The following is a 21,606-nucleotide window of genomic DNA, read 5'->3' on the forward strand; positions in this document are numbered from 1 at the left end:
TTAATAAATTAGACTAAAAATATTAAATATGCATTGAAATATATATACATACTCATTGCGTAATTTGCTTGAAGCTTAAAGATAGTTGATTAATGTTATTTCATGTAAAATAAAGTAGTACAATTAATTATTTTTCTCCTCAATACTAATCAGGGTGCAGTCATGGAGCATAATTGCTCGAAAGGTCAAAGGATCAATCAGATAAAACGAACCAGAACAGCTGAAGTTCATAATATATCTGAGAGGGTAACGTAACGAGCTTTGACTTTGACTTTTATACATGATCCTAATCATCTTATGTTAGTCGTACTCCGCAGTACGGAGTCTAATTTTTGTTATTCCCTTTGTCACGTGATGCATGATCATGAGAGGGTATGTCCAACTTTTAAATTTAAATATTAAATTTAATACTCCCTCTGACCGTAATTATCTGCAATATTTAACTAAAATGGGTGCTCTCTCATTTGCAACAAAAAATTTTCTTTCCTATTTTGGTAATATTTAACTATTAATTACCCACTTTTTTGGTTAGTGGTCCCCTCAACCACCTATTACCCACTATCTAAAACCCACTCAAAAAAAAACACTCTTTTTCCTTCCATTTTCAACCTTAATTAAACCCACCAAAACTCAATTAAAACTCCCCTAAAAGTTTTGCCTAAGAGTCCGCAAACATGTCATTTGTTGCAGATAATCCCGGGCGGAGGGAGTAGTTGTTGTGTTTTATTTGTTTGAAAAGTTTACATTTTATGAAACTTGTCTATTTTGAGAGTGAGGGATAGTTCAAGTGGTTAGATCTCTCCTTCCAATTTCAAGAGATCTTGAGATTGATTCTCATCACTTGCCTTCATAGCTCTCAAACACCCAAAAAAAAAAAAAAAACTTGTCTGTTTTAAATAATTACAACAATTTCAAGTTAATTTAATGTTTGTTGATTTATGATTTTAACAATTTATAAAAATATTGATAGATATAATTTTTTTTTTTTTTGACGAATAGACATATAATCCAAACATAAATATCACCTTATACTTTTGTTTGTGTTTTCGCAGCTCTTAATGCAACATTCATATTAAACATACTTATCTACGTGTTTGCTAAAGTTATAACAAGTAAATAATTTAAAAATGCACCGTGAGACAAATGTATACATCAAGATCTCATGTGATAGAGGTTATTGTATATTTTTCTTTCTTATATAATAGTTTTTTTTTTTCTTAAAACCTTCTTATATAATACTAGTACATCGTAGTATTAGTGATTTTTTTTGTGTGAAAGTTCAATTTTACAATTGAAACTTTTCTAAATTAAAAGGAGCTGGTAATAAAACTAGTTCAAAAAATATACATTATAACATTAAAAAAAATAAAAAATAAAAAAAAAACCTTGTATACACTAAGAAAACGTGGTTAAAAGTCATTGTATGAATAGTTTAAAAGTGAAATTAAACTATTGTGATAACTACGAAACAAAAGGATTATAAAGTATAAGATAAGAATAGTCATGTATAATTGTACGTTCTAAATTACTTCTCTTGTGATCAGAGACGAAGAGATAAGATCAAGGGAAGGATACAAACACTACAAGAAATGATGCCCCATTGTAGAAAGGTTTCGTACTCAATTTCCTTTCACACTTATTTATTCCTCTTTTCCATGTTATTTTTTTCCTAATCTTCATAGATATAGCTAGAGGTACTAATCGAGCGAGTCGACCTTGAGTTAAGATGTGCATCTCAGATTTTAATATCCTGCCTTTGTTACTAATTGCTTCACTAAAGTTGCTGCTATAATCACAGAAGGACCGAGCTTCCATCCTGGATGATGCTGCAAACTATGTGAAATCCTTAAAGCTTCAAGTTGAGGCAAGTCTCGCATCTCTTGCCAACTGTTTTACTTTCTTGAATAGTGAAAATGTACATCTCCTATATAACAGTACTCCTAATGGTTTACGATTGAATTTCTAAAACTCTGTACGTCATAAATTTAATTTAGCCATTGAGCCATTGATAAAAATGGAAGAACTGTTATCTACACGTAAAATCATGTTATACCATAAATTAATGAACTTGGTGGTTTATTCGGCGCCCTTTGTTTTTAATCAGATGATGATGAAGGCCCGATATGCCTTGTGTTGCAACTCCTGGTTTGCAAGCGTGCCGCAATCTGTTCCCATCAGACCAGGCGTAGGAGCTGGTGTTGGAATGGCGTTCAGACCGAGTGTATGCGCAAGCTGTTCGACTCCATGTGCACAATGGATACCTTTTCCTCCTGCTGCAGGTGAACACCCCTTTGCACCCTCAACGCTTGCAAGTTTTCCTTTCCCTACCATGTGTCCGACAGCAGTTCTGCCTACTGACGGAAAGTCAAACTCTGCTGGTGAAACAGAGCAGCCTGAGACAGGTTATTTATCTCACTGAACTATTTTGATGCTTAATCTTCAACTCCCTTTATCCGGACATCCAAAAATAGTAATTGCGAGTGTTAATTTCTGATAGAGGAAGTATGTTTTAGATTGCTCTTAATTGTTACTACTCAATCTGAAACTTTCAGGTAAGCCATCTGGTAGGAGAGCAACCAAACAACACAACAGCTAATCATCTCTTTCACTGTTGAGTTTTCACTCAAGATTTCAGGCTGCATGATATGCCAAGTTAATGGTTTTGAAAGATGAACTTTTCTTATGTTTTTCTTCCAAATCAAGGTTCAATGTATTAGGGGTCTTTCTCTTAAATGTCTGCCTTTTTGTCGAAAAATTATAAAAAAATTGGAAGTCAGTTTATATTGAGATCATTAGCAGATATTAACATTAAATCTAAGAATTAACTTCAATACCGGGAGATAGAAAATGAGAAATTCAGAGGTGCAACGTGATTTTATTCGATGATCAACATAATTACGAATCACTAAAAACAAGAGACGGACAGAGTTTTGTTCTTACTTGCTAAGCATAAAGAAATTTAATCTATGATTGAGAGCTATATTTTTCATCACGTAGATTTGGGAAAAGATCCATTGATTATTAAGTACAATGTAGTATTCATATTTTCCCATTTTTTCTTAAACTTTTTACTTATATTTCCTTTCCTTGACTGGTCCTCTTGGAATTTTGCTGAGAACTTTTGAGTCTATCTTCCTGTACAATCTCTTCATATCTCCTTTCCCTTGGGTGGCAATGTAGGTCACCTCCCTCTCGTATCGTTCATAGAGAACTGGAATCGTGATCAACCCGAGAAACACTGCAACAGGCACAACATTGTGATCAAATAAAAATGTAACAAAATCAGTGCAGTCTAAAATATTATAAATTGAATTTTCATACTTACCAACATATAGAACATTCAGAGCACTAGAGTAGCTTCCGAAGATAGATAATAACCAAATAGCTGCGAGGGCCTGAAAATAATAGAGGAAATAGCATAGTAAAAGGTCCGGTGACAACTCCTTGAGAAGCTGTGAAGAGGAAACAGTATTGCATACCACAAAGAAGCGTGCGAAATCTTCTCCACATGATATCCTATAGAACTTTATCAAAAACTTGTTTATTCTCGATAATACATGTCTGGCTGTTGTTTCTGATATCTGAATGTCATACATCGTCGGAGGCCTCCTGTCAAGTTTATTACAGGGCATTTGAACATAAGAACAAATTGATTTAATACTCGAATTTTGACCAGCATAAACAGATATATGTGACTTGTTTATAGGCTATTTTAATGCATAAAGATGTACCATCTAAAGAATCTTTCTCCTTGAATCCAAATGAAAAGGACGAGCATGAAGGCCATGAGAATGTAACAAGCAACCGTGATGAAGTGGAGTTCAACCACCTCGAATAGAAACCATATTATCGAGAACCCAGCTAAGATTGATGCTGATAAGGTCTTGTTCCTCCACAACAATATATCAGCAACTGTGACAATAACAAAATATATTTAACTCGCAATTTATATGTCCCAAGATAACAATTTGCTTGCAGTGTAGACATAGTTTCTTTGAATAATCCTAACATAGTATATGTGACTATTAAATCTGGACGCAGGAATAACTTTTAACAATCAATTGGTAGGATTACCCCCTCGGCCACCTAAAATGGAATGCAATGACCTGTTTCTGCCAAACATCCTTGACATATTAGACGGGCCAGGAGCTTGATCATCGGAATCTGAGTAGATAGGCATGGTTAGCAATATCAAAACGCGGAATGAATTAGGTTATTGAAGGAAAGGTATATGGTTAGCTGATTGTGAGATGAAAATACAGTGCAATACTGTACGAGTATATATATGAAGTCATAAGTGTTCCAAACTTGGTTTAAAAGGAACGTATTTCAAAACTGAACTAAGGAAGGAATGGCTTTGGCATGGGTTGTAAGGTTGCTTACTTGCTTCACATGCCTTGTGTTGTTATTACCACGCACCATTTCTCTTTTTTTTTTTTTTTTTTTTGTCCTTATAAATAATTTTTTTTAATTTAAGGAAATAATTTTTAAATATTGGAAAAACCATTTATGAACGAAATCCTAAATTAATGTATTAATTTGATAATAAGAAGCAAGAGTACTTATCCTCTGAATCAAGCTATACCAAGCTACCGGAATCAATCAAATCTTAATCTTTTCTAATCTTAGAGGGCTAGATAAGCCTGAAAATGAATGGTGCATAACACAAATGAGATCGATCCTTCAATATATTGCATCACCTCCTATTGTACTATATAGTAAGCTAATGAAAGAAGTTGTATGGGATGATATTAGCTTGCCTCGGTCTTATGAATGGGTCGAATCTTCGCACTTGGACCATGTCAACTACTGGCCAAATTAAAATACCCATATCGGTCTAAATCACCATCCATGTGGAGACTTACTGTAGTCCTCGTGGACATTTGCCGTTTGTTTGACAAAACACTCACGTGACGTGGGCCTACACGTGGCACTTGCTTGAGAGTTTCTATAAATACTTAAACATATGATACAATATTTTATTAACCTAAACACTCTCAAATTACGTGCTTTATTAACCATTTCGAACTAGTGTTGACTCTATTGTCGAGGCGGTTATCCTTGAACAAAACCCCGAGGATACCTAAGCTACGTTAACTTTGCAGGTATCTACAACTAATATTACAATAATCACCAGAGTTATCTCTAGAGTACACCTGTCGCATTAATAACAAAAAAATTTCCGCCAAATTTTTTATTATTTCTTTTTTTTCCCTTAAAAAATAACATGATGATAAAAGTTAAAATATATTAAGTTATATATTGACTTTAGTTTTATGATTTGCAAGTCTTATTATTATGTAATCGTACATGGCACGGGGAAAAAACTAGTTTGCGTATATATATATATATATATTAGGGCTGAGCAAAATTATCCGAAAAACCGAAAATCCGAACCGTAACCGAACCGAAAATTAGGGTACCCGTTTCGATAACCATAACGGTTCGGGTACCCGATCCGATAATTTGTTATCGGGTACGGTTATTGAGTATCATTTTAAAATTAACGGTTACCTGATCCGTTTCGATAAGCAATTTTTTCTTTTTTTTTTCCCATTTAAATCTATTTATCCAAAATCTAAATTCTTACTTTACTTCGTAATCACTTCATAATTTATATGATTAGTAATTATTAGTAATTTGGTCATGATCACGTGGTATTATTGTTGATTAGTGTTGAATGATATCATAATAACTATATTATAAAGTCTAAATTTTTATTATTGGATATCATATTGGGTACCCGATAACCGAACCGAAAATCCGGGTACCCGAACTTATTGGTTCAGGTAATGGATATCATTTTTAGTGTTATTGGTTATTGAGTACCCGAACCGATAGTGTTAATGGTACGGGTACCTGTCCCATGCTCACCCCTATTAATATATATATATATATATATATAGGTGTTTATCACAATTTTCGTATAATTAAGCAACTGGTATTTATTGCTTCAAAAAAAAGCAACTGGTATTTATCACAATTGGTCTATATGATTGGAAAGTCTTACCAACTTACCATCAAATATATACTGTGTAATTTTGTTTCAATAATTTAACTTTTTCAATATGTCTCCTAATCTACATCTACACTTCTTTAAAAGTGAGAAGATCAGCAGAACTGTTCCTTATGAACAGTAGAGCAGTGTGCGGACGGTTTTGTCCTCGTCTTGCGATGTTATTTGCGGTCCTGCCATTGGATCTTGACTTCCTTTGCTTACTACCTCAGCTTTGTCAGTCCAACTTTTCCTGAATTCACTTACCATCACTCATTCATTTCCGTTTTCTCTCTCTTCCTACTCTCTTTCCCTTTCCTCCTCTGCTATTGTCCTGCCATTTTTCCACTTTTACTTTTAAGCTTTTTTGCTCTTCCATTGAAGGTCATTCTGAGTTTTCCATTGAAGCGTGTTTTGAGCTTCCTTTCTTCCATTATTGCTGAGGTAATTACTCGTACTGAATAAGTGTGAATTTTTCTAATGGAAATTCTGATTTAATAAACGGAAATTCTGATTTCACAATTCATAAGCTAGGATATTCGGATTTTCTAAGTGTAAAAAATCTAATTTTCTTAGTTAAATTAATTAGTGAATAATTGGTATTTTTTAATTAATTATTTTATACAAAATATATTATTTACACAATCAATTTTATTCCTTAAAAACTAGCAAAATAGTTGCCTAAATATTTAAAGGGAGGTCCGAAAATATGAGCTTAGGAAAGCTCAAATTTTCGGCCACTATATTGTATTTTGAGCAAAATTATTTTGGTAATTTTTGTATTTTAATTATCTTCCTCAATTCTATTATTTTCCTTAATTCTTATTTTCCATCTCCTATATATTTGATCATCTTATTTCCCTACCTTAAATTATTCTTGATTATTCCCCAAGCAAAGCCATTTACCATTTAATATTTCATGACTACATACTTACCTTATTTCTTCATTACTTAATCACCATATATAACCTAGACTTTCCATAATTCTTTAGCTCTCTTCTCCAAGTAATTTCCTTAAACCAATTTACCATAATTCTTCCTACATTCTCCTACCATAATTCTTGCATGAGCTAGCCTATAAATACCCCCTCATACCTCTCATATTCTTCACACCAAAAACTCAATTCTTTTCTCTCTTACTCTTCTTTTCCCTCAACCTTTTTCTACTTTTCCTCTCCTCTTTTCTAAAAGAAAATCAGCTCGTATATCTTTGAACCCTATTTTCGGGCACTTCTGGTCAGTTTTGGAGTCTATTTCACAGAAAATTGTTCCTCTCAAAATATCCTTGAGGTTAGGATCAAGAATCACCCAATTAGGAGTTATATTGAAGGAGTTATGGCCTCTGCAAGTTCTGCCTATTCTTTCCAACGTAAATCCAATTCTCTTTAATCCTATTCCTTTATTTTCTTCATGGTTAGTTTTCTAAAATATAAATACCTATTCAAAGCTATTATTTTATATTAAAGTATTATTTTTAAAAGAGTTTTATAGTCCATGCTCATTAGATTTGGGTTGATGTCTAAAGATGTTGTGATAACCTTATGGTTATGTTAATTGTAAGGTGTATTCGTGATTGAACTTTGAAAAGGTGAAGTGTTGATTGATATTCGGAATCAAGGTACGTTTAGGTGGCTAGATACCTTTGAAATTGATTAAATTGAATAAGCATGTTTTACATGATTTTTATGATGATTGAATTAAATTGAATTAAATTGTGATTTATGAAATAATAAAGCATGTTTTAAAAATTGGTTTTTGATAAATGAATTGAAGGATTGATTTTACATCATGTTTTGAATGGTTTGAATTACTTATCATGTTTGAATAAAGAAATTGATTTGAAAAGTTTGATAAAAGGTTTTTCAAAGGAAAAGTTATTGATTTTAAAAAGTTATTAATATGAGATTTAATTCTCAAGTATTTATTAAAAGGTTGACTTTGAAAGCATGTTGAATTAAATAAAAAGGAGTTTTGAGTTAATCTATTATAAAGGTTGATTTTATTCAAAGAGGAATTTTATGAGGATTTATTGAATTATTTATTAAAAATCTTTACAAACATGATTATTATATTAATCCCACTATGCGAATTTATTGAAAACTGTGGACTTTGTATGAACTAGTCTTTCCTTAAGAATAACTTTGAAATAGTAGTAGGAGACTAGCTTGGGGGGTGTGCGCACTTAGAGAGGAGATTGAGTTTTCGAAAATAATTGATTTTATTAATCATTATTATTAAGTTATTGGAATTGTTTTGAGAATATTGGAGGAATTGGTTTTCAAAAGAGGAATTGGTTTTATAAATCGTTTTATCGAATTATTGGAATTGGTTTTGAATCATGAGTTTTGGAATTATATTATTGGAATTGGTTTTGGAATTTTGAGTTGGAATTATTGGATTAACATTGAAATTGGTTTTAAAAAGCATGTTTGCTAATAAATTGAGTTTACTTATCTTGCACTTATCGTACTTAGCATATTTTGCTAATCCGTATTTCTTATTTGTTTTGGTTCGCCCTGTTTACCTTAATGGTAAGCAGTGTTGACTATTTTCAGGTGGAGTCAATAATTGAGCATATGGGAGTCCCGGGAATGTTTACACCTAGAATTAGGATTGCTGGTCTTTGTCTAATTATGAGTACTCATGACAATGGTTTCTATTTATAGTTATTATTAATAAAGAAAGAGTTTGAATTTCTGCTGCAAAGTATTGGTTTGGTTAGTAGTTTGAGTAGCCTTGCGTAATCACGCAGCGGTAATACGCCTAAGTCTATATCTACGGTATAATTATACGTATTATACTAGTATTTCCATATAGGGAGATTTGGGGGTGTTACAGCTGGTTCCCTCGCCGAATATGGATATGAAGCCGAGCTATCCATACAAATGAAGCTAGCTTTGAGAAAATAGGCGGCATGAATAATGGTGCCGAGCATATGGCATTACCATTGCCAAGTGGGCAAGAGCTAAGGCTAACTAGCACCTTGTCCGAGCAAACATTCTGTGTCATCTCTTGAACATGGGCATGCAAGACAACCCTAAGTGTCAAGAGCATAACTACTAAGTAAGATGACCGAGCTTCCCTTGAGGAAAGTCTACCTTACATTCAAATGGAAATGTTACGCTGTTGAGTATTATTTGAGGGGTTGTAACCATACGCTTTGTTATGCGGCATTCGATGGTCGGACATCATTTAAGCAACATGCTTGAATTGCCAAGTAAGTCAGCAGTGACTGAGCAGTCCCTGAGAGGAAGCCTATATTTGAAGGCTTACAACCATGTATGAACTTCGTTATGTGGCACTTGATGGCCAAACAACGAACATTCAAGCAGCTAAGCTGGATGGCCGAACTTCCCTCGACCCAAAAAGCTCACCTATCAACTTTCATTCGACATACTTGGCCGAGTGAAATAGCAAAGCTCGCCCTCGCGAGCATAGCTGATCGGTCGTGGCCGAGTTTCCCTCCAGCAGAGGATTACTTCCAACTTTCATTCGGTATACTTGGCCAAGTGAAGCGGTTAAACAAGTCTGTAGTGGCTGAGCTACCCACTAGCAAAGGACAACCTCTTACTTTTAGACGGCATGATTGGCAGTGAAATTACCGAGTTCACTTATATATATGCACATATCTATTCAACCCTTGAGATATGGATCCGCTCCACATTTCTCAATGCCCAATAATGTTAAGCCGACTAGGCATGGGGAGCCAACTTTGAAGAAGTATACGACATGAATGCCGAACTAGAGATCATCCGCACCAAAGGATGAAAATGGCAAGACAATGGTGCCGAATTCGTGTTTTATGGGCAACCTTCCACCAAAAACCAGGCAGCACCCAAGGCCACCCAAGATCTTGACAAGAGACACACTTCGCGCTATAAGCTGATAAATCGCACATTATTGCTAAATGGATCTTTAAGCTTGTAACATGAATGGATCTTCAAGCTTGTAATTTGCTCAGATGGTGTAAGTACTGACAGGCTATAGTCATATCACCTAATCTAAAGAAATACCTAAGTCCTCTAATTAAAGCAGGTAGTGAAGTAGGGTCGAATCCACATGAAAACAATATAATGTTCTTTTACTCCTAATTAATTATTATAATCTAAATTACCAAGTAACCAGTATGATTTTATATGAATTAATCTTTGGGGAAAAAATAAACTAAGCAAATAAAATTAAGAGAATATCAATAACATAAAGCCTAGGGCATAGGTTCACCAATAAATAATATTTCGGAATGAAAGACTATAATTAACTATCAATGCATAAATTAATCAGATTATAAAGGACTTTCGCTACGTATTAAAATCATATAATTAACTTAGCGGTATTAAATCGCATCTCTCGAATCTTGACTTAATTAACCTGCCTATTGAAACTAAGCCTTAACATCAACTCTTATCTGTCGAATCTCGAATCAATATTGCGTAACTCATACAATTGAACCTGGCCAAATCTAATTGCATAGCATTAAATCAATACCTAAAACATTAACAATCAACAATAATAAATCATCCCTTCATATTATTTATGGATTCCCAAGAACCCCTAAAAATAAACTACTCACACATAATTAAATCTAAACTAGACAAAGCATATAAAAAAAACATAACCAAAAAAAAAACTAAAGTAATACGGAATAATAACTAAAAACTAAAGAATACGAATGAACTAAGCAATCAAGCGCATTCTCGCACCCCAAAATGATGCTCACCCGATCGGGCCCTGCAAAAAATCACACCCAGCAGTTGAAGCTTAGCAATTGAAGCCCAACAACTGATATCTTGGGATTGGGCTTCCATTTCCTTTGAGCCCAATTCTTAACTTAATTGACTCATATAATAGCTTGTAACAACTTGGACCTCTTCACTAATCGAGCCCTTAATCACCAAATTAAGTTCCTGTAACTTGGTCTTGTGCTTAAAATTTTCGTTCAGAAAATACGATCAAACTCCAATATCTTCGTAATGGCTCAAATAAGCTCTAGAATTATCATAATTCTGCAAATTCCTATAAAATAATATCAACTCTACAAAAACACTAGAAAACATATATTAGCACTTCATCCGTTATATATTAGTTGCAACTTTGGGGTAATATTTGTGAGACATAAAATTAAAGATTCAAAAATTGCAACTAATATGTAACGGAGGAAGTAATAGAAATAGCTCCGCATAGCTTAAATAAACATAAATATGACATTGGGACGGAGAATAATATATATATATATATATATATATATATATATATATATATATATATATATATATATATATATATATATGAGTTATAATGAGAACCTCTTGTATAATAGGAACTAGGAACTAATTAGGGTCGTTGGATCTAACTTAGATGCACGCTTGATGAGCGGCCCAGATTAATTCACAATCAAGCGCACTTTCTGTCATTTCTCTCTCCTCAAGCGTAGCGATTACCCTACTTCCTAGCTACCTCCATTGAAGCGGATTTCGAGCTTTCTCTACTCCATTGAAGCGGATTTTGAGCTTTCTGTACTCCATTGAAACAGCTTCTGAGGTATGATGTTTTTTTTCCTCTTTTTTGAATCACGAACTTCAATTTCACTATCTATGGTTTATCGTTAATTATTTTGTCAATTTAGGATTCTTTATAGTGAAATTCGAGCTTTTGAGGTTATGAATGATTATACGATTAATTTTGCTGCTAGAATTTCTAAACACCTAGATCTGAAAGTACTGTCATACAAATTTATATGAATTTTGGTGAGTTTGCAAACAAATCTATGTGAACTAAGTGAATTCGTACTATAAGTTTTTAACAATTGGATCTATATGATTTTTTGAATGTTTTAGCTTATGATTTGGAGCTCGATTCTAAACACTAGTGAGATTTTCATGCCTGAATTTGTCTATTTTCTTACTTTACATTGAATTAATTTTGATTATTCAATTATTGTTGTTGATTTCTTAATGCACACTAAGTGTTTGACAAAATGCCTCAATGAATCCTATTATTTAATCAATTTCAAAAATAGATATATATGGTCCTTTTATGGATGTGGCAGGTGCAATTTGTTTCTTGTGGTGGCAGGAAATCACATAGGGATGAGTGGTTTGAGGTTAATAACTAAATAATCAATGTCCTCTTCACACTTATGTATCTTAATCTAGGTCTTTACACTTTGCTTTATTTTCCAATCAGGTAAGAGTAAATATTTTCCCTCTGTGAGCTTGTTTTGGTGGCTGGTTTAAAGGTCCGCAAGCCTAGTTGTTAATTTAAGCTATTTACTTCTTTCTTCAGGTACAATGTTCTTGTGCTGGGTCTCGTACCTATGTCCATGAAAGTATATATCTCATAAAAGTAAACTATATGTATCTAAAAGTAAACTAATCCTCTCTTAAAGTAAGCATATGCTAGCCTAATTTGGGTGTGAGTGGATTTTTAGAATTGATTACAGAAGCTCCTAACTCTTCTTTTCAGGATTGCCTAAGCTGGGTGGCAGAAAGACTATCAGGGGATGAGATTTCAATGTTTGCAAACTTATGTTGGTCCTCTTGGACTAGCAGGAATAACGTCATTCATGAGCCGTCAACACACGATCCTATAATGCTAGCTACAAGTTTCACTAGGTATGTCTATGACTATAAGTCATATGCTGCTAGAGTCTTTACTGAGGTGAAAAGAAGTGATGCATAGTCTATATGAATTTGCTGCTATATTTGAAGGATAGGATCTTATGCTGATTAAAAATGAATATTGCTTCTTATAATTTTTTATTTCTAAAAGTAGATAGAAGTTGGTTAAAAGTAAATCAATTAGTCTTAAAAGTTTGTTTTTTCTCTTGATTAAAAAGTAGATTGAAAGTTAATAAAAGTAAACCAGTTAGACTCATAAGTTAATGAAAGTAAACATAGTTAGATTATCGATTATGCTTTGGATTTTTAATACAAGTGCTACAACCTATTAGTTCAAGTGTTATTTGAGCTAATATAGTTGAAAATTGCTAATATATAGTTGCCTCTTCATCCAATATGTGTAATTTGTAGGCTTGGAAGTATCTCTGGGCTCTATGTAAGAAAGATGTGGCTACTGAAGATACAATCCGGAGAGCTATGGGCATAATTGGTGAGCATGAGAAAGCTATTATTCAACCTGATCGCATGTTGTATGCTCATATAGATGCTATACAGTGATGGGAACCTCCTGAAATTGGGGTGTTCAAGTTGAATACCGATGCAGCCTGCTTTAAGGATATTTCATTTGGTCTGGGGGTGTTATTCGTGACACTACAGGTGATGTTCTGCTGGCTACTTGTTGCAGGTTGCAGGGCAAATTTGCAATTGATGTTAGTGAGGCGCTGGCTGCTAGGAATGCTTTGCAAATCGCAATTGAAGCAGGTCTCAATAGAATTATATTGGAGACGGACAATGCTACTGTACCATCATCTCAAGAGCAACAAACGAGAGAAATGAGGTTGCTCACATATTAACACATTTGAGTAAATGTTATGTTGAGATGAGCGTGTGGATCATAGAGGTGCCCAATGGTTTATCGGATGTAGTGGTTCTTGACATTTCAAGTCTTCCTTAATAAATTTTCTTGTTTGCTTGTGTCCAAAAAAAAAAAGTAAACCTATTAGCTCAAATGGTAGAGCACTATGTGGATGCATAAAGGTGTAGGTTTGATTCCTACATAGGTTATCTTAAAAAGTAATTACAAAACACTCTAAAGTTATTCAAAATACCTCAAAAGTAAATCAAAATCTCTAAAAAGTAAGTAGAAAAACTAAAAAAAGTAAATTAATATATGCCAAAAGCAAATCATAATTACTCAAAAGTGAATAAATAATGCTAAAAGTAAATCAAAATATCATTGAAGTAAATCAAATTAGCTCTAAAGTATATGAATAATAAATTATCTTGAAATGATAATGAGTAACTAAACTTTGTTATAGCACAAAAACTCCGAATCATTGACTTTCATATCCTTACAAGATGAGTCAATTTTTTTTTTTGTTTGACATAAGTATATTGAGTTTGAAGTAGAGGTTTTCAAATTAAAAGTAAATAAAACTATATCAAAAGTAAACAAAAAAAAGAAGAAATCTAATAAAACATATAACTGCAACCTCGGCAATTGTATACCTGCAACCTCAGCAATCTCAGTCTTGAGCAAGTGGTCATGCCCGCCTGTAGGGGTCACAAAAGTGAACACTGATGCTTAGTTTGGTGTTACGAGACTTTAATGGCAACCTTCTTATGTGTGCAGCAAAGAGAACAAGGGCTGCCAACTTTGAGATGGCAGAAGCACTTGCTGTGTGCTATGTGATCCGCATTGCCAGTCGTTTTGGTTTCACAAACATAATGCTGGAACCTGACACCTCAAATGTTGTCAATGCCATAAAACAGAATGTTAATGGTTCCTCTCCAATTTTAACCTTAAAGTAAATAATATTTACTCAAAAGTAAATTAGAAAAACTCAAAACTAAATATAAAAATCTCAAAAGTATATTTACAATAATCAAATGGTTCGAAGTGTTTCGAAGTATTAGAAGAACCTACGTGGGATTCAAACCTACATCTTTTGTACATTGGCACAATGCTCTACCTATTAAGCTAGTAGGCTAATATAAAATTAAGCATTTGAAGTAAAGAAAAATGACTCAAAAGTAAATAAAAAAATCTCAAAAGTATGTAAAATAAAATCTGTATAGTATAATGCTCTACTATTGTATACGAGAAGTTCAATTGTTATAAGCTTATCAAAGAATAATGAAAAGAAACATTGACAATACAATCTGATAAATTCCTATATGATTCAACATTCATGTATCTACTACATTATAAAGTAAACCATACATGGACAACACAATCTAGTAAGGGCATCTTCAGTATGACTCTTATATTCCCTCTCCTGCCCTTCCTTCCTCACTCCTAATAAGACAGCTCGACAAGAAAAAACAGAAACATAGATATCACACAAATGTTAAAAAGTCATCAGATCATCCTAATGTAGGCTAGCGTTAGTGATTAGCAATTGATTATCTTGAATCATCAATAGATTATAATACTAATTGTAAAAATTGTACAGATTTTAGTGATTAGCAAGGGGAAAAAACATGGTTTTATTCATCCAAACTCGAGCATTTGCAAGTAATTTTTGGAATACTTAAAAACAGATTTGGTGTCAGGTATCTATGGAACTAGGAAGAATAATCAATAAGGGAATCCATCCTCTTAGATGCTTGCCCTTTTAGGCTCGCTGCCTTGAAATGGAAACACGGACATTTGTAAACATCTCTTTAATAATACAGAGTAACAAGGGACACTCTCGAAAAATTTCCATATTGTGACAAACTAACAAAGAGAAGTTTTAGTTTTCTTAGATATCAAAAAGTTCAATCAAAGCACATTTTTACCGTACACAAAACGAATTGAAATGCACTGGACTAGAGATCCCTGAAAACTGAGACTTTACTCTTACATTTGATATTCATGTAGTTTATAGAACTTCTAACAGCAATTCTAGTGCTAGAATTAACCTAAAAAACAAGGATCAAAATTTGGGTATGCACTATTATTAAACCATTAGCACACCACCTACCGTCCCTCGCTCAAACACGCAACAACAACCAACGACACACAGCAACACAAAACTGTTGCCTGAGTATAAATAGTCACACCAATAACATAGAGCTCAAGGCAACTACCCTACATAGCAGCTCCCCACGCAACACCCCAAGTGCTTCCACCTAAAACCAGCCCCACAAAGCAGCTCCCCAAGCAACCAAAACAAAATTACCCTTAACGCATTGCAACCTCGTACAACCCCAAATGTTCAAAAAAACGCAATTATAATTACAGCACATGCATTCACAAATAAATCAAACAAAAACTAGCAAAAAGCCCCCCCCAAATTTCGACTATTTAATCTGATTATAAAATGCAAAAACACAGATTAATCAAATAGCAAAACGCTATATTCAAACTCGAATTAATCGAAACCAAATCGAGCAAACTTAAACTGAAGCGAGCAATCAACATACTAATAGATCGAAATTTCCGTACCTTAACAGAAACACGCTAGAATTTGATTAACAAAAGCAAAGAAATCGTGAGCGAACCCAAGAAAATCGCATCAGATCACAGATAATTTGGAGGAAGCGAGAGAAAGCATGAAGATGAGAGAGAGCGAAAAAGAACAGTGGATACTTTTGGGTATAATACAATAATTTACCAAAATGCCATTACTAAGTTAAAAACTCGAACGACATCTCAGCTGTTGGATCAAATAAATCAAGGGCTCAGATTAGTTCCTAGTTCCTTTTATTCACCTTGGTTCTCACATGATCTCAATTATATATATATATATATATATATATATATATAGAGTGTGGATCACGTGAAAACAAGATTAAAACTGAAAACTGAAAACATGCAATCTCTACCGTAGATTATGATCTATTACTCACCCCTCATCTAACGGTTCAGATTTTTCCCCCAAATTAAAGCAAAATGATAGCAATTTCTCTCTCCTCCTTCATTTGCACGTAACTTTTTCCTCCTCTATTTTCTCTCTCCTACTTTCTCTCTGCTACTTTCTCTCTCCTACTTTCCCAATTCTTCTACCAATTTCATGCTACTAATTCAAATCTAGCTTCAATTACTTTGATTTTCAGCAATTTCTTAGCTCTACAATCTATTATCAAGTAAGTTATTTGTGTTAATTTCGTTATTTTGCTTGATTTGAGTACTTAATTTCGTAATTTTTGTTTCACTTTTTCAACCAAATTTAACTCGTTTTTGCTAGATTTTGATTCATTTCATTGATTTTGAGTTTTGTTTTTTTTTGGATTGAAATTGCAGTAAATCGTTGATTAAGCAGACGAGAACTCGAATCAAAGTTGTCCGACGAATGAAATGCGACGGAGAAGTTTTTGAGGAAAGACATTGCTGATCTGCTTGCTAATGACCTCGAGAAGAACGCTTATGGAAGAGTGAGTGTGTTTTTCCGTTATTTTTTTAGCTTAACGATTTGAATTTTGATAATTGATGAATTTTTTTAATGTTTATTTGAATTTTTCCATTGTACATATGATGAAAAATGTTGGTGCATCAGAATATTGTATTGTCTTTGTTTATATGTTAATTTTGTCGATTAATTTTGACCGAAAAGCATGTTTGCTTGAATTTTGCGAGAGTTGAATTATTCATTTCTATTGAATTTGTAATTTGACTGTCAACATTTGAGGTGTTACTTAGGTCTAAAATTAATCTTCTAATGAGTAAATTAGGTTTGAGTAAATTAGAAAATCATAGGAGTACATGTTTTTATTTTCTTAGTCATAGGAGTATATGTTTAGAACTAATGGCAGAAGCTCCATTAGAAGCCTTGCCAATTTGCTAGAAGCGAGTTGAATACCCCTTAAGCTTCTTCATCCATTACAGGAGTATTGAACATGTTTTAAAGATTATGAACACCAGGGTTGCAAACTGGAAATTTCTCCTCGTTGTTTTGATACCTGTCTGATTTATTGAACTGTTCAACATGATATAGCGTTTAAGTTTGGTATGAAATTTCTGCAATTCTGTTATCTTAGGATTATTTGCTTAGGAATTAGGACTTGTTTAATATGTTTCTTCCGGATGTCAATTGATGGCCTTGTATTGGCACTTGGGGAATGGTTTATGATAGTGTATTGATGTTGTACTAGTACTTCTGCTCTGGCTCTTAGAATTCTTTTTTTTTTATCTATTGTTCAGTCATTTGCTGTACTGATTCCATCTTTTTCAATAATAGTGTGCCCGTTCAAGTGATATATGGCTTACGTTGTTGCTATATCTGTATTGACTAAGCCTTGAATAATGTCCAGCAGCTTATAGAATGTGTTTGATGCTTTGATATGTATGAATCACGTGTTGCATTTCTGCATTTTTCTGGTTTACACTTAATTGACATTTGATGCCTGAATTATATTACAATGTATAAATTTTCTGTGAGCTGTTAACTTTGTTCCATTCCAGCTATTAAAATTCTGTTGCTTTTTGTGTGTTATTGCCTTCTAAATTTTGGATTTTCTTACATTGGTAATGGTGATAGTTACATTGTGTTTTTGGCTTGTTGCTAATCAATCACCCTTTCATTATTTCAGTGCAAGTTCTGTGGCAGGGAGGGTACTACTACAATGTTACCAAAATCTGGCTGCTATCTAACAGGTGATGACTGACTGTGAAGCAGGAAAGTTTGTCCGTTTGATGAGCTTTGACTGTCGGGTTTGGAGCCAGTGGACTACTCCTTTGGTGGTGACAAGGAGGAGCAGCAGAAATTATCTTATGATAAGGAGCAGCAGGAGAAGTTATCTGATGACAAGGAGGCCGGAGAAGGAGAAGTTATCTGATGATAGTTACCTTACTTTTGTAAATAGTGACATCTATATAAATATGGTCAATGTTGTCAAAATTTATATAATTACCTTATTTTTATATATAGTGACCTTCGTTATTTTTATATATAGTGGCCTCTGTATAAATGTGGTCAAAATTGATATAGTTACCTTATTTTTGTATATAGTGACCTTTATGTAAATATGCTCAAAATTGATATAGTTACCCTATTTTTGTATATAGTGACCTCTAAGTAAATATTCTAAAAATTGATATAGTTATCTTATTTTTGTATATAGTGACCTTTATGTAAATATGATCAAAATTTATATAGCTATCCTATTTTTGTATATAGTTACGTTATTTTTATATATAGTGACTTTATGTAAATATCGTCAATTTAGATAAAGTTACCTTATTTTAGCATGTAGTGACCTTTAAAACGTTGCGTTTGTCAAAAAAAAAAAAAAAAAAAAAAAAAAAAAAAAAAAACCTTTAAAACAGTTGAATTGATTATATGTAAGGTTGGAATGATCTTAGGGCTTTAGAACCGTCTGATCTTTTGTGCTAGTAATGAATGGCTAAGATTGCTTGTTTTTAGTTTTCACCATAAGCTCTGTTTTTAGCGGAACCTCCCCGTATATATATATATATATATATATATATATATATATATATATATATATATATATATATATATATATATATATATATATATATATATATATATATATATATATATATATATATATAAAATAGACTCATCAAATACCGAAATGGACCCTTATTTGCAAAGTACTCGGCAAGAAATGCTGGATACAAGTCGAAGGATAGCCCTACGCCATAGTGCAGCAAGGCAACATTAAGTGTCGAGCATGTCCCTTGTGGACGACCTTCTTTAAAAGACCAAGCGACATTTAAAGCTGAGTAAGATAACGTGTCCTGTACGACAATCAACTCAACACTTAAGAGTTGATTATAAGATCAAAGCATCCGAGGTGACCTTTATCCAAGTGAAACTGCCTAAGATGGTTGAATGACGACAAATGAAGAGCAAGAGAGCCTTTTGTGAAATCAGGGTTAAGCGGCAGCCAACCATGATTTGTTTATGTTACTGGCAGCCGGTTGTTGAACAAGGAGGCGTATATGCCTAGTTGAACGACAAGTTGCCTAACGCAAAATGTTAAGGCCGAGATAAAGGGCAGGGGATGTAAAAGAGTCACTCAGACATAGTATGCTCATGGTTGACCAAGAGGCATCAAGGGCAAGCAAGCTAAATTAGCTAGCAACTTCAATGGCCAGGCTTTAAGGTCCTAGCCAAATCATGCAATCGGCCATATGTTGGGCATGCAACAAAGTGAAACCGAGCACCAAAGTTAGGCCTCTCCTATGTTGAGTCGGTTGACCTTGAGAGTCGTCCAGCAACAAAGTGAAACCGAGCACCAAGATCAGGCCTGTCCGAAAACAATCAAACAGCCATAAGGCCAAGCAAGCGTAAAGTCCTAACTGATAGGGGCTAGTACTCAAAAGATAGCAAAGCTTGGTGCACAGTAAAGCAAGTGATCAAGCTAGCCGACGCATGAGCCAACAGGCACATTCATCTATGAAAAGTCGGAAGTGTCATAGTGCCGACCAGCTAATGAGCAAACAATCTTCCTTTAGGAAGATAAGCGGCACCTAAGTCGTCTAGCTTTAATGATATTAGCTTGTGAAAAGCCAAGTGGACGAGTCAAGAACCTCAACTTATTACTAAAGGCTGTAAGCGACAATAAACTTGAAAAAGCTAGGAGCAATAAGGTCGAGTAAGACGTCCAGGTTCTCAAGTGTGACACCTACAAAGTGGCTAGCCTACATTGTGAACTAGCCAAAAATATAAGTGAGTTCAGGCAACAATCTTACCATTTGGACCTTAAAGCATATACAACATGCAAACTAGCCAGGGGCTAGCCATCTCATTCTAATTGAGCCTTTGAAAAACAAGCCACCCTATAAGTAGGGCGATAAGGAAATACTAATTTCTATACATTCCTTGTTGAGTAGCCAAGTTACGAAATGTAGGTCAAAGGTCCCAAAATGGCAAAATAGCCTAATAGTATAAGGCTACAACCTAATAAATATAAAATGTATTAATAAAATACTTTCGGATAAACCTCCCTCAATAGGGTGATATATAGATCTTTATATGATCCAAGCGTATATTGAATGGATTCTTCATCCAAACAAGTTCAAAAAACTTTGGAAGAGGTTGACCTGTTCAGACAACACCCTTTCGAGTCCAAGTAAGACTCGTCTTAAAAAGAGCAAAATGGCACATATTCCGAGCTTCTATGAAAGGAGTGAGCCAAGATGGAAGATACATATGGAAACATTACCGAGTATAATATCCGATACAATGATAAAACACTAAGTATAATCCTAAGAAGATTTACTCGACAAATCACATCGTATAGCTCAAACTCTCAAAGTACAAAGATTCCAGGCGGCAAAAATGTGAAATGGAAATATTAAAGGTACTCCAAAGTGCAGGAATTCTAAACGTCTTTTGCTCCAAATAGAATTCTGAAGGCAAGGGCAAGAAATGACAAATGGTCATTTTCACCCCAACTAAGTCTAAGCCCGAGTGAGTCATAAGTGACACAAGGGCATAGGATAAAACTACTCGTTAACATTAACTTGAAGTTATTGAGATGACCAAAAAGATAGATTCAATTGAACTCTCAAAGGTTTGTATAAACGGCTAAAAAATCGTTGGATGCCTAAAAAGAAAAAGGAAAATTACCCCACACAGCATGGAAACGAGACTAAGAATATCGGCAAATGCTAATTGTTGCTACATCACATCTGATTTAGCACAAAAACAAGGCAAACCCCTCAGCAAGTGCTAATTGTTGCTTGGCATTTTTCTAGTCTAAGTTAATCAAAACTTATTTATTTTGGACTAGACAAAATGCCTAACAGATCCAAAAGAAGCATCTAAGCTAATTAGCCATTAAAGAAAGAACAGAGATAGAGCCTAAATAGGCCACGATATTTGTTTAAATGACAATATCTTTAAACAAGCCTAGGTACAAAGATAATCCTTAAAAGGATAGACTAAAAAGGGAAAACCTCATTCAAATGAATAAGGGGAATTGAAAAAGCTTAAAAGCCAACCAACCCTTGTAAAAAGGTATCTTAATTAAGTAAACCATTAGTTGTAAGACAATCAAAGTGAGGCTTATAAGTATAAGGTTCGACATCTTTCT

At 33.9% G+C, this 21,606-nt stretch overlaps 2 protein-coding genes and 3 long non-coding RNA genes across 12 annotated transcripts; 3 read left to right on the forward strand and 2 right to left on the reverse strand.

Moving 5' to 3' along the window:
* Window positions 1-996: 996 nt before the first annotated feature.
* On the forward strand, window positions 997-2,787 carry LOC110715113 (transcription factor PIF1-like). Its single transcript, XM_021893691.1, has 4 exons — window positions 997-1,610; window positions 1,799-1,864; window positions 2,105-2,402; window positions 2,553-2,787. Exons 1-4 carry the CDS (start codon window positions 1,590-1,592, stop codon window positions 2,594-2,596), a joined length of 429 nt encoding a protein of 142 aa, XP_021749383.1. The 5' UTR covers window positions 997-1,589; the 3' UTR covers window positions 2,597-2,787.
* A 68-nt stretch (window positions 2,788-2,855) lies between these two features.
* On the reverse strand, window positions 2,856-4,400 carry LOC110715104 (reticulon-like protein B14). The gene is made up of 5 exons (XM_021893686.1): window positions 4,075-4,400; window positions 3,732-3,912; window positions 3,480-3,609; window positions 3,326-3,395; window positions 2,856-3,238 (listed from the first exon to the last, which is right to left on the reverse strand). The coding sequence occupies exons 1-5, from the start codon at window positions 4,178-4,180 to the stop codon at window positions 3,069-3,071; spliced, it is 657 nt and encodes a 218-aa protein (XP_021749378.1). The 5' UTR covers window positions 4,181-4,400; the 3' UTR covers window positions 2,856-3,068.
* A 1,740-nt stretch (window positions 4,401-6,140) lies between these two features.
* Window positions 6,141-8,701, forward strand: LOC110715122. The gene is made up of 2 exons (XR_002510238.1): window positions 6,141-6,439; window positions 8,535-8,701. It is a non-coding gene; the product is annotated as an uncharacterized LOC110715122 (long non-coding RNA).
* Window positions 8,702-11,264: 2,563 nt separating this feature from the next.
* LOC110715130 lies at window positions 11,265-13,603 on the forward strand. Of its 8 annotated transcripts, none has more exons than XR_002510240.1 (4): window positions 11,265-11,533; window positions 12,042-12,178; window positions 12,278-12,606; window positions 13,024-13,603. It is a non-coding gene; the product is annotated as an uncharacterized LOC110715130 (long non-coding RNA). The 8 variants fall into 8 exon arrangements; XR_002510245.1 differs by having other exon boundaries at window positions 11,266-11,533; window positions 12,042-12,277; window positions 12,458-12,606; XR_002510243.1 differs by having other exon boundaries at window positions 11,268-11,533; window positions 12,042-12,230; window positions 12,458-12,606.
* A 305-nt stretch (window positions 13,604-13,908) lies between these two features.
* LOC110715151 lies at window positions 13,909-16,174 on the reverse strand. Its single transcript, XR_002510247.1, has 2 exons — window positions 16,046-16,174; window positions 13,909-14,350 (listed from the first exon to the last, which is right to left on the reverse strand). It is a non-coding gene; the product is annotated as an uncharacterized LOC110715151 (long non-coding RNA).
* Between the last annotated feature and the right edge of the window lie 5,432 nt (window positions 16,175-21,606).

Source organism: Chenopodium quinoa, unplaced genomic scaffold, assembly GCF_001683475.1.
Source record: "Chenopodium quinoa cultivar QQ74 unplaced genomic scaffold, ASM168347v1, whole genome shotgun sequence".
Taxonomy (NCBI): Eukaryota; Viridiplantae; Streptophyta; class Magnoliopsida; order Caryophyllales; family Amaranthaceae; genus Chenopodium; species Chenopodium quinoa.